Source organism: Mugil cephalus, chromosome 6 (assembly GCF_022458985.1).
Source record: "Mugil cephalus isolate CIBA_MC_2020 chromosome 6, CIBA_Mcephalus_1.1, whole genome shotgun sequence".
In the NCBI taxonomy this organism is placed as follows: Eukaryota; Metazoa; Chordata; class Actinopteri; order Mugiliformes; family Mugilidae; genus Mugil; species Mugil cephalus.
In genome coordinates, this window is record NC_061775.1 from 11874032 (window position 1) to 11887925 (window position 13894).

Here is a 13894-nt window from a genome sequence, read left to right on the forward strand (position 1 = left end):
ACTGATCAAGTATCTGTGGGATGAAGTGGAACAAGCCTGATCCACAGAGGCCCCTCCCCTAAACCCATAGGACAGCGCACATACTACACACTGTAATGCTATTCCGATATTTTTTAACACAAGGAATAATCTGAATCTCCAACTCAATAAAGAGCCAAACAATATCATCAGGTATGGCTTAATTTCTGCTGTCACAGGATAAAGCAAACAAACTGTAACACAAACTTCGTTAACTGTGTCAAAAAAACAAATGGCATCTAAGATGGAACTGGAGAGAGAACAAATGGGAATTATATAATGATCACATTTCATTACCCACTGTTATGCCACAGAGAATACCAACTAAAGCAAACAAAATTGTTTTGATGTCTGTGAAGCATCAGTGCTGGCTGAATGTTTGCAGGGCGCTGCTCAGATTTTTATGAATGAGCAGCAACGTCCATTTGAATTTCATCTGGGAGGCAAGCATACATAAGGTCCCCTGGCTGACTTCAAATTTAACGTCTAGGGGGGAGATTCAGAAACTTGAAAGGGAGAGCTCAGGGTGGCCTATTGATTTTGAAGAGCTGGCTCCGTGATTGCTTTTGCGTGGAACGCTGTAAATCAAGAGCACTCGTTATTCTTTGCTTATACAAGCGGAAGATTACTGTGCAGCAGTTGTGCCGATGCCGGAGAATGAAACCTGGCCCATTACACACGCAGACCAGCATTATGTTGTAGAATAATGCACTGAAAGAGCCCAAGCACAGGCTGACAGGAGCAGCTGTGTAGGGGAAAAGGTCAACCTGAGTTAATCAGCTAGAATCAGCATCAGCTGAGAAGCCAGTAACAGTGTGTGTCTGCGTGCGTGCGTGCGTATGTGTGTGTGCATGCATATGCTCTTAACGCCAGCAAATAAACAATCAAATAGAAAGCTAAATCTTTTCCACATGCAAAAAGCTCTGGGAGAGAAGGCACAGGGATGGCTAAAGGGCATCATGATAGCACAGAGATGTTGGGAAAACAGGGTTAAGTCAACAAGATGTCTGATGCACAACATTTCATGATTAATACATGTCAGAGCAAGCATGTGCACTCTGCTGAGACACAGGTGGTGTGGCTCCTCACCCGTAACCTCAAAGACTTGCAGCAGATTATGATAAAAATAAGCATGCAGCGACTTTGACCCTGACAGGTAGGAGCACCGCGGCAGCCATACATTAGTTAGTGAGACATTCTGATGCTGGGCTCTCACACAGCTGTACAGGTGCACATCAATTTTTCAAGTCGTGTTGACAAAAGCTTTCAGGCTCCTTCTCTAATATACTGTACACTGCAAATGTTTTTTCTCAACAAAGGTATGCACTTATACTATATTTTATTTAGAAAAAAAAACAAAAAAAACCCACAGCAGCCGGTAGCCCGTCCTGGAGAAGAGTTTCCGTATATTCCACGTGTATGCGTGGTCTCCTGTGCATTGAAACATGTATAGAAATGGTTGCATTACAATGTTTATAGGAAAGACGAAGAAAACAAAGAAAACACATGCTTTCACGCTGTGTTGTACGCACTTATTGATCGCATTCGTGGACTTTGAAGGCCAGACAGCTGTGGACACCACAGACTCATAGTTGTTTTTATTAAACCACTTTCTAGTCTGTCTGGAGTATGCAGGCACAGCTGGCGCCCTTGTGGAGCAGGGGCCGCGCAAGAAAAAACTGGAGGGTGCACTGGCATCTGCAGCCTCACATCCGCACTCTGACGATGACATTTACATCACTCAAACCTGAGCTGACCCTCGCGTACCCACGAATGAAGGACTTTTTCTTAACATCTTCAGATACAACTGTTTGCACGTACATGTGTTTGCTGAAGCTCAAGTGGAAAAATGAAATGATGGATGGAGACTTCAGATTTAAGTGTGCGACTCCATAAATATGTATTCGTTTGAATATCATCTGTGTCACCTCACTGGCCCAAATATAAATGCCATTTAACTCCATTTTCGCCCTCACCCCACGCCGATATAGTAACGATTCAGTGAGGAACTGATGGTGCCTTGGGAGGACAATATGGAGGAGGTCCATGAGAGGGAAGTAAGCAAACACCAGGAACTAGGGGGAGGGTGCAGAAGCTGAAGGTGGCAGACTCACTTCGACATCATCGAGGTCTTGGGAAGGACCGGAGCAGCAAAAAATAGAGTCATAAATTCTACTGAATGCCTCTGGATTAAGAGCCATGGGTTGTGGTGGGATGAATGCCAGGACCTGATCAACACCAGAACTTGGGTGAGAGGGTCTGATGTTGAAAGACCTGAAAACCCCCGATTACCAGGAACATCACTGATGATGCATCCCAGAAACGTATCTTAAAACCCACACTGGATTTATTCAGTTGCAGTGGCTTTTTCTTCCCGTCACTTTCACTTATCTAAAGCCAAATTCTAAAACTGACAAAATGGTAGATTTGAATGCACAATTATTTGTGTTTTCTAGGAGGGTCAGTTACAGCCTGTGCTACATTAGGATTTTTTTTTTTAACTACAATCTAAAATGATACTAAGAAATAGTTGTGACACAGAACGTGTCCCAGTATAAAAACAGATTGCTGAGTAAATGCTCATGGTGCCTTTTAAGCCAAAATAGACCTGCAGACTTAAACTGCAGCGGGATCTCAACAATGTGATCAATCAACAGGAACACATGCAGACACCTGCATGACCCCCATCTAAGAGGCCTGTGGGTCCTGTGTGATATTGTTGAACAAACGACTGCGATACGCGTAGTTGATTTGTCAAAAGGGCATTTCACCACATTTTATGAGTGCATAATTTCACGTCATTACAGCTTCCCGTTCAACGTCAGCTCCCATAAACACAGTGGCTCACCACAACACTAAGCATACTAGAAATCATCAAGTCGTATTTTACTTATTGCCTTGAATGTGTATCATTTCCGAACCACAGTGATCCTGTCCTTCCACTCAGTATCCGCTATGTTTCCCCTGTGTGGTGCAATAATGTTAACTTTGTGTGTAGTCCGCCCGTTTTTGCTCCCTCTAACCAGATTGCCAGGAGTCGCTAAACCAGAGGACGTCAGCACATGCAACCCTCAGTCTTTTGTCTCTTTGTGACACTGCGCACTCCCCTCAAAGTAGCACGTTCCTCCGTCTGCTCAAGAGTTTTTCCTGCCCGAAAAGTCAGCGAATGTAATTAGGTTCATCCGATACGAGGGCACCGACCTTGATCTGTGGCTAATTGAATGGCGCTGCCAATAATTTGCCGTCTTACCCCTGATTTCTTTGTTGTGTGTGAAGCCCTTTCAGGTACTACGTTTTTGCTCGAATATCTCACTAGAGATCTGATCTGCATGGTGTTAGAAGCCCCGCTGAGCCCTCCTACTCCAAACACAATTGGTTGGGGTTTTTTTATCCGCTTGTCCTACATTTATTGTGTGTCAAACAATTTAGTGAACTGCCCAAGGCTTTGACTTTTTGAAGTTGCTCCTAATATCATTTAATATCAACTAATGATATAGGTCAAGACATTTTTTTAAAGATGCATCATGTGCATCTATTTCCCGCAGAAACCTAATTTGCAATATCATTCAAGGGGTTAAAATATTTAAATTATGGTGTTAGCGCTCTTCATGTGCGTCGAAGTGTTACACGTCACCTTGCTAATACTTTCCAAAGCATTTTACTGTTGCAGCTTCTCAGAGCTAAGCTAGGTTTTACTCCGTTTACCAGCCATCTGGATTCAGATACTTTCTCCGGGATCAGAATGAATTCAGATCAGTCAGATTTGAACGTGGTCTGGTTGATCTGAATCCATTCAGACGCCAGTGCTTTGTGACAGGTTCTCAGCCAACTGTAAATGCAGGAGCTACAATATTACCACAAATCTGTGTGGCAAGGCGAAAGGTCACCTGACTCACCTCCTCCTGCTCTCTGAAGCAAACGTAACAACAGTACAGGTAGCAGTGGTAATTTTGTCAAATGGAGGTCACAGGCAAGACAATGTAAACGCATCTGAACTCACAGATCAGACGTCAGTATACAGATCACATTTGGGCCGTAGGCTCCTGTCAGGAATAACCGTTTCACAGACTTTAGCAAACTCCTTTAAAGCCGTGGACATTATTTACTGTCCAGTGGCCGACACAGTCAACGACACTCCTCAGGACAAGTAGGGAGGGTATTGATACACATTTCCTCATTCAAATCACTGCTGATTTTGTCATTGGTTCCAGAGATTTGTGGCTTTTCCGCAGTGTTTAACACTGTCTAGTCTAGTTAACACATTTGCATATGGCTTTGCTTCTGTGCAGCTCGTCTCTGTCCGCGTACTTTTTTTAAAATCTAATCAGCTTTCAGGCCTAACAGTGCTCTCGGGGTTGAAGCTTCTGTCATGTTTTGGAAATCCCTCACGCGGAGGCTAATCTCACCGAGCGGTCTCGCGAGACCGGCGTCACACATCTGTCCCGCTCCTCTCTGTCGTCATACATTTTAAATCCAAACTGCTGCGGCAAGAAATATGAATACCTCAACACAAAAGCTTTGATGTCATACTTATTAAGTACTTGTTGGGTACTTTCTACAGCTGAATGTGTCTGCGTGTTGGTAACCTACTTGTGCGCTTCGTGGCTTGTAGGGCGAGCTGCTCTCCAGGTCGGCCAAGATGCTTGTGAGGGAGTCGATCTCTGCATCCAGGCTGGAGCGCCTCTCTTCCAGAGTCTTCTCTGGTCCTTTTATCTGTGAGCAAACATCTCATACAGTCAATCCAGACTCCCTTTATTTTATCCCCAACATTTTTGCACTGCAGCACGTTTCGTTTCCAGTACTTGAAATTGACACCGTTGCCCTCTGTCCTAGACACAATAAGTCATACAAAGTGAAAATGTCTTGCAAGTTAATTTAAAGTCTAAATTTCTCATTAAAAAAAAAAAAAAGATTCAGATGAGTCAGTCTCAAATTGCAGCAATCAACTAAAGAGGCCTTTCTGTATTTGGATGCATCCGTTTTAGTCACTTTTAATGTGTGTTTAATGTCTGTGCTCCTGAAACTTTAGAAATGGTTTTGTACTCATGCCATGATCTAGACCTCGCAACAATCTCATCTGAATATGTTACTTTCAAACTAGAATCCACATTCTGCATTCAAGTGTGATCCTATTTAACATATTCTGAAAAATACATGAAATGTTACAATAGCAAATTTAATATCTATTTTAGCAATCTAGGATGCTTTTGTGGACCCAAGCGTGCCATTCAATTCAATCAGCTTCATCAATAACCAGTAATTCTGTACCGCTTGGATACGTTCTTTCTTTTTTCTTTTTTTTTTTGCTTCCCACATTTCTTAAACTTTGGATTACACTTCCATGTTCATGTTTCACCTTGACCTCAGACAATCCTTTTGAAAGCCACACATCAATAGCAGAGACTTCCCTCAGAGAGAAACGCGGTGAGAAATAAGAAGCAATGTATTGTCTGAAATACAACTTTCATAACATGGTGCACTATTCACCTCCTGCCTTTCACTGCTCTTGGATTTACAGTATCTTGCTCTTAATGCATTATTCATCACAAGCTCATTCAGTAGCATTTCAAACAAAAAGGTCAATTCTTTAATTTTTTTTCATTCCATATTTTAAATATGGTCTATAAAGGATGTGGAGAACTGCTGCAATATGTATTTGACTATTATGAGAGGAAGCTTGAAAGCAACAGTAACAGGATCACTCCAGCAGCAGTCACTGATTTATTCATACATGTTTTTTTTTTTTTTGTTTCACCTCAGAGGAAAAATACAACTCCAACATATGACACAAACTATTTAAGCAAAAGAAAAACAAAACTGTTGCACAAAAATCTGGAAAGTAGTTAAAATGATTTGACCATTAGTGACACTCCGTATTCTACTAAATTCTCGGGAATTTCTCTGTGGAATGACAGATATATTTTTAGTCATCTGAACTATGCTGCAACTGCAAGAAGACTTCTTGCAATTGCCTGCGGGGGCTTTTTGAGTTGGCTGGATCAGTGACTGCTTCTTATTCTAATGTTATGTGTTTGGATTACCTGTCATAATCTATTACAGGCAGGGCTTCCCTCCACTCGGAGCAGAGCTGCTGCCTGAAAAACATCTAAGGCGATCATGAGCGGGGGTAAACAAAGCAAAACACTAATGGCTTGTCTCAAATCAACAAAAGAAAAAACGGGTAAAGTTGTTTAACGGTGATAACGAGGAGGATGAAAGGAAACATCGCGGGCTTTGTGTTGTGTAGGAATTTGCCATGTAGGGCTTCATAATTTGGGTAACAGCCATGATGAGAGATTTGTCTTTCTCTCTTCTGTAAAAGGTTTCAGCTTTTTACGTGTCATAATCCAGACATCTCTCTCTGCCAGGGTGATAAAGAGCACATCTTCTTCTAAGTAAAATACCATTTAATCCTTGATTTATTCATTCAGCATGTAGAATTCCCCGCCGAGGCCCAGAGAAAAATATATAATGACATTTTGATTGATATCTTTCCCTACTTCTGAACAATTCTACACTTCTACAATTAGAGCTCCGCTCCGGCTACAGGACAATGACGGAGATAGCAGTGGTCTATTAAGGAATTACGTCGCAGGCCAGAATGACTACAGCCAGTATAAAAGGGGAAGATAAAACTTGAGAGAGATGAATACGGGAAAGAATTTTTAAAACTAACCGGACGACACTTCATCGTAAAAACATGAAAGGCCGCGTCTAGAGCCAGAGCTTGTTTTCTCTGGTCTGGTGTATTGTAAAAAACAAGGAAGGCTCCATGGAAGAGGAGGCCTGTGTCGACACGAAGGGTTTATTCGAGGCTAAACAAAAACAGCTTGTAGTTACATGTGAATCCACGCTAATAAAAGCGTTCGTCATAATACATTTAAAGGCTTCGGTGTCAAAAATGAACGGGAAACATATTAATGCTGCCGAGTATGTTTGTTATCACGTAATATGGAACATGTGAACGCTGCCACGTCAAAACTAAGTCGGATTCCTATGAGCAAAATAAATAAATGCACCGATAATTGACACAGTCCACGTGGTTTTATTTAGCTCAAGAAGCCACATTTTTTAAGCCAATGTGAGACTTCAGCAGTCTGAATTAACGGGGATGTATTATGCAAATTTTCCAGGTCTATATTTATTTTCTGGGGCTTTTCTGGCATATGTTTGCATGATTTACAGTTAAAAAGAAAAGCTTTATCTCACACTGTTTTAGCCTCTGTTGCTTTAAGGCCCACTGGTCACTTAAGGTAATGTTTACTCCATCCCACAAGGCCACCTTTATAAAACAGACGACTATACAACTGTTGACACAATAAACTGCGGCAAATATTCATAATGGAAAGAGTAATTTGTGTCTTTGACTGTGGTGTAAACAGAGTTCTCCAAAGGCTACTGCAGGGAAACGTCGTCTAAGAAACTAGTACATAAAAGACAGATTCCACAAAAAAAAAAAAACTAAAATAAATAAATAAATGAAAAAGTGTCTAGTACATATCAGGAGGAGTTTGTGGGCAAACAGGTGCAATGAAGACGATAATGGCGGAAAAAGTGCTCAAATAAAAGGGCCCGTGTGGAAGTTCGGGGATCCAATGATTTGCTGAGATACTTCCACAGATTTCTAAGAAGGGAAGTGAATTTTGTTGAAGGCTTATTGCATTCCTAACTGCTCATGTGTCTCTTTTCTCCGCGCTCTGCCAATTCTCGCTGCGTTAAGGGAGAGCGGCTTCGTCGGCTGGCCGGGCCTGACATTCCCCTGGTTAAACAAAAACCCACGAAAATGAGAACTCTGCCATTGCACCGCACCTTTTATAATAACTGTATAACTGCGAGAGTGTCTGCAGTTTACATTAAATCAAAACATCGCATCGACGCTCGTATGCCGCCGATCCTAAGGGTGCGGAGTTACGGTCGCTGTGTTTGCAGCTGGCGCGGGACGAGTGATGAATTTACACCCATTGCATAACTTATTTAAATTATGTAACGGTCTGTCTCCAAACTTACAAAGGAAGCATTCATTTAGGATAGAGAACTGGTCAGATCAAATGAGGGGCTTGAAGAGGGAGTTTTTTTTTTTTTTTCCCCCTCTTACACTAAACAAAGGAATGTGAAGCACTTGGAGGATTTCGCAGCAGAGGTCAAGTGCTGAGGGTGTCAGTTAAGAGCGCAGAGGCCAGATACCCCAGGAGGGCCAAATGCCTGTGGGTATTATGACCAGCAAAGCAAAGTAACTAGGCTCCACCAATAGGTGTCAGCCTTCCATCCTTACTGCATTACCGCTCTCAGATATAAAGTAAGTAGTGTGTGTGTGTGTGTGTGTGTGTGTGTGTGTGTGTGTGTGTGTGTGTGTGTGTGTGTGTGTGTGTGTGGTTTGGTGAGTTAAGACGAGCAGGCTCCAGGCAGGCTCTGGAGCCGGACGTCTCTGCAGTTGGCTGCGGGTCAAATGGACAGACAGTTTTCGCCGGACTCGGTGCATGAACTCATTGTAGCGCTCGGGGCTGTCTTTGCTTTCCCTGTTGACTCTTAGAGAGTTTACTGACAACCAGGAACATTTTAACGCAAGAGCGGCTCCTCTTACCTGAAAATCATACGAGTTCCCCGGCGGCGGAGAAGGGAAGGAACCAGGGGATGACGGGAAACCGGTCGACTCTTCGGCAGGTGGCGGCGGGGGGAGGTAGTCCGCTGGGATGGAGGCACGCACACCAAGAAAAACAAAAACGGCCTGTTAAACACTTCCCCTTTTCACTGCAGTCAAACTGTCACAATTCTGAACGACCAGACACCGCGCCGCTAAATAAGCGCACAAAAGAAATGAAACTTTTTTTTTTCCCCCCTCCCGTCGTATTTACAACAGGTGCAGACGAGAAGGTTGAAGGGTTATTAACGCATTGATGGAGAGAATCATATGAACTCCTACGGTTAACAATAGCCCCAGCTGATCACATGGTGCTCTGCACAGTCAAGGTAAAAGCAGATTACACAGTAGGAATGTTGAGCTAACGGTGTAGAAGTGCTTGAAAGGCTCAGCAGAAAGTCCTGCGCGTCGCTATTTCACAAAGTTAAATCTGACTGTGCGTTAAAAAAGATAAAGAGTGGATTGCATTATTCTAGGAATGTATGCACTAATACATCGGCTACTATTGTGTTAGGGTTCAGTGTGTTCATGGAAATCAGAACAGATCGAGAAAACGCTGCAAGTTCGCTTCAACTTTAGATTAAATACGCTACCAGTCAAAAGTTTGGACACACCTTCTCATTCAATTCAATGAGAAGGCGTCTCCAAACTTCTTGTTGCAGGTTTTACATGTGATAGTGTACAAAATGTTCTAAAGGTGTTTGAATTTAATTTTATGGATATTTGAGTATTATACAAAGTTTTTGTTAAGTGGAATAAAAAGGCACAGTTTTCCATTAATGGTGACTTTGACATGATGCAAAGTCTTGAATTTGGACGACAAATAAGAAACACTATATTTAAACATTTAAAACATAGTGAATCTAGACATCGCAGCATTTAGAAAGACGTAATGAGGCAACGGTACGGCAATGTGAGCATGTACCTACAGTACGGAGCATTCTTAAAAAAAAAAACAAACAAAAAAAAACAGCGTCCGCATAAAATTAAGATTATCAACGGCTGATTATTCTATAATAATTTATCAAAAATGGGCCCGAACTGTACAATCGAATCAGACATGTGAAAGAGGTTACACGGTAATTAGAAATGAGAGAGGGGAAAGCGAAAGAGACAAAGAAGCGGAGCCTCGTTCTCCCACGTCAATGGATCGACACACATAATTGCAGCAATTTGGTTAACTAAGAAGTACTAATCTGGAGTAAGCAGCGAGATTGGAAATGTAAATGTTGTGTTACAAACGGGTCCGACTAGGTGTTCGCTCTGCCAGGAGAGAAACGAGCCAAATTTGTAGTTGTGAAGTCCACGCTAATCCACGGATTGCATCCAGCCACATGTTTCAGACAGGATAAGGAGTTACGTGCCAAATTAAATTCTGATTTGGCTTCTCTCGGCGCAGGACTTAAGACTGAATCATTTGACCATGTACTTCTAAGTACCAAACCAGACATGAGCTTTGCAAATTAAAGGCTTTTATGAGACGTAATGGGAATTTGTTCCAACGCTAAGACTTTGATGAGTCCTGTTCAGAAATTCCATTTGCTTTCCATGGCTTTTATCTGTTTTCATTAGAATCTAATTGATGTCATCAGTGTAGTTTATCCAAGGCAGCTGACCAAATTAATTAAGCATGGTTTTCAGTTGCCTCGACAAAACAGCTGAAGAAAAAAATTAAAAAAAAAAAAAAAAAAAAAAAAGGAGTGGAGACAGAGAGATAATGCAGCATGGTTAAAATTGGACACGTCTGCGTCTTGAGCATTACTACGTTCAAGAAATTGTGAGCATTGCATTAAACATTCCCTCTGGGCGCACGAGGGCCTCCGTGTGAATTGTTTATATAATAACCTTGTGACCTCCACTAAAACTCCAGAGTGTAACAGCTCCTCTAAACCTCTGGGAGAGAAAATAAAATATGCTGCTCGACAACAAGGCTCTGCCCCGGTCCAGGCTGCATAGATCCTTTTTACCGGAATATAAGTCACTTGTAATTCGTGGCTTACAGAGAATTAAAACATTAAGTTTCTTGTTCGTTTCTCTCCAACATCAAACATGTTTTGGATTTATCATTTCAGGAAACACAAGAGTTGTAAATGTTTCAGAGGACGCATGTTTTATTAAAAAGGTCTTACGCTCTTGTATGTGGAGCAGTGGAAAGCAAGGCTCGGAGCCGGAACTCGGGGTCATCAGGCATGTTTGCTGAATGGATCTTTCTGGCCATTTCCCCTTCCTGACCTTATTTTCCTGGCGTACCGTCGCCCGTGCCAGTCATTTAGGATTGAAACGTGTTAACGCGCTAATGTAAAACACCACTGCCGGCTGTGTTTCGTATTCCCCGCGGTCCTTTCTAGCAAAACCGTTTTCTCTCATAAAAGCCTGCACTCAACCTTGAAGCTGTTTGCGGCCGATTCAGGGTCTGCAAAAGAAAAAGAGAGAGTGGCTCGACAGGAGCCTTTCAAACGACGCCGCGCGCCGCGTTACAGCTCGTTTCCGCCAACTGAACATTCTTCCACGAAAAGGAATTACCTGACTTTGAAATGACATCACCGGCGCTTAAAAATCTGTTCAAGTTTGCACAATTTCACCGAGATCAAGCAAAACAAGAAGATAAAGATAAAGAAGGAGATAAACTACAGATCTCGGCTCTGTGGCTTCGTACTGCGTTACTACTCTACTATGTGACGCATGCTACCGCTCTGTGTAATTTTATTTTAACTCATGCCTAATCGATGCTACGTTATTGACGATATGTGACGTCTTGACCGGAGTGAAAGTTGCCACTAAATAAAAAGTGTTACCATCATTAAGTAACTCAAGGCATCACATTGTAACAGTTATCACGCGAGGAGTCAAGAGGAGTCATCTCGCCAACAGAGAAAGGTTTTGTTTGTGTTCAGAGCTGCTCACCACACACACACACACATCCTCAGTCTAACAGACTTGCTTGTGTTTAACGTGTTGGAAAAACTGATTTTAAAAAAAAAATATTTAATTTTTAAAATCTGCAGGATCCACAACTTTATTTAAAATGCGCAGCGTATGGTCAAAAACTCTTCAGGGTACTTTTTTTTTCGTTTGTTTATTTGTTTTAAATGAATTCTTCTGTCTGCTACTTCAGCCAAGTTCACATCACATTAAAACTAATTCAGAAAACGAGCTGGAACAACATGTAGGTCCCGTTGCCCTCAGTTCAACTCTGGATCCACCATGACCTGGATGACTGGGAACCTTCAGTAAAAGTCAATGTTCACGTCCAGCGCGACACACGCCTACAGCCACGAATCAGCACAAAATCACGTCCGTCCATAAATATAAGTGCGTGCATTAACTTCAAAAATGACCTAAATAAATGACAGTAAACCGCAGACAAGTCCGTACGACTGAAGAAATCTAAAACCTTTATAGGAACTTGTAACATTTCCATAACCAGAAGGACCGAGTTCCAGTTTCGGTTCCTGGAAACAGTTCCTGCCCCCCGGTCAATATTAGCACAGAGGAATCGCATGGATTTTATTGGCGTTTTCTTTATGTTGTCAACTCATATGTCGGTCTAAGACAGAGATGCGCCGGAGACCACAAACCACAAAACTGTTATTATTACAGCGTTAATTTGGTTCCATATGAAAGTGTGGTGATTGGTTTAAACATTGCAAAACAGGGGAAAATCTGAGCCAAAGAAAATCTACATACTTAAGAACTATTTAAGGAGCAAACAAAAATACTTCTAACTGAATGTCCTCCGTGTTTTCTCTACTTCTCTTTTTTACCAGAAGAATTTTCTGTCACTTTTGTAACCCACGTCCTCAATAGGACTTTTACACGTTCTTACTGTCTCGTAAGCATCTTTTCGTGTATTCGCTCAGTTGCTAGCTCGCTACCAACAGCCGACTGACTCCAGAGCCTGAGCGAATTACAAAAAACAAAACAAAAAAAAAACAAAAATCCATGCTGGCGTCTTTGTCACATTTGCGTCACGATTGCGCCCAACCTTTCTATTCCTAACGCACGTGGAAATCCACGCAGGCCCGAGCCGGTGGGCACTCTCTGTACGCCGGCGTTCGCGCCGCGCTAATGCTGTCATTCTTTTAAGCAGTGTGAACCAGGCGGAGCGAGGAACGGTTCCTGTGCCGTGAATGAAGCCGACTCCATTTGTGACAACGGGGAGATGAAAGCTCCAAGCGAGCGCTAATGAGAGAAGCAGCAGGAACACCTACTTAATACGACAACTTCCCCTCTCTTTATTGAGCAATTACTTTTAAGTAGCTGCTTTGTGAACAAGGAATCCTAATCAGTGATTAAAGTTATTTGAGAGACCATAAGAGGTATAATTGGCTATCGGGAACCCAAGTATTGTTAGGAGGATGATATAAAAGGGCAGAGACAGATCCAGCTGTGACACTGGGACTAATATTAAACTTTGTTTTTCACGTAAATAATACATTTATTAACACTTCAAGTACTGTAAACTGTATTGGTAACAATGGCAGCCTGTGTGTAAATGCTATATAACGGCAAAGACTATGTAAAAAGATATATAAGCAGTGAAAAATTAGTTTTTTTTTTTAGTTCTCCTGTGTGGTAAGGATTAGTAAACTCTGTGGGGGAGGTAGATTGTACACTGAAGGTTGAGCATATGTTTCAAGATTTACATATGTACACTATCATCAGAGTTACACGTGTGTGAGCGGCGGCCATCTGGCCCCCGCGAGGACTTAGGACAAAGCCTGGCACAAAATATAACTGCCTTTCGCATAATGTATCATTTCACAGAACAAAACAGCTTCAGACAGAAAGAGCACAAACTGAAGAAACCTAAAATACAGGGAGAGAGCGTTCTTTGGGCGTGCAGAGCATAAATTATCTCCCTCAGCCTCGAGTCGAGTCGGTGCTCGAGTCGACGGTGTCTGTTAGCGTTTACGCGTGCTGCAATGAGCCAAAATAAGAGCGGGGGGGGGGGGGGGGCTGAGGCGGCGGCGGTTCACATGTGTCACGTGACGCAGTCGCAGCTTTACTGCTGTTGTCGACCTTTACATTGTTAATTCTTCTTTTAAATTTGCACCAACCTCAAGTGTTTCATATTAGAAATAAGGAAAGTCAAAGACATGGCTTCACTTTATTCAGTAGCAAAAACCTTTAATCCCTTCCAGAAAAAAATGGACCAAGTGTTTCAAGTCCTGGGTGTCAGTCCACATTGTTTTATCTCCACAAAACCAATTCCAAATGTGCTGTGGCAGAGGTTGA

General features: G+C 42.3%; 1 protein-coding gene across 6 annotated transcripts in view; it reads right to left on the reverse strand.

Annotated features, from left to right (window-relative positions):
• Window positions 1–13894, reverse strand: part of LOC125008969 (LIM domain containing preferred translocation partner in lipoma) — a 145548-nt gene that overhangs the window by 66977 nt on the left and 64677 nt on the right. For all 6 annotated transcript variants that reach the window (XM_047586407.1, XM_047586401.1, XM_047586404.1 and 3 more), the window contains 2 exons: window positions 8600–8703; window positions 4609–4731 (listed from right to left, as the gene is read on the reverse strand). In XM_047586407.1, coding sequence (XP_047442363.1) covers window positions 4609–4731; window positions 8600–8703 — 227 coding nt within the window. The remainder of the gene's footprint in view (window positions 1–4608; window positions 4732–8599; window positions 8704–13894) is intronic.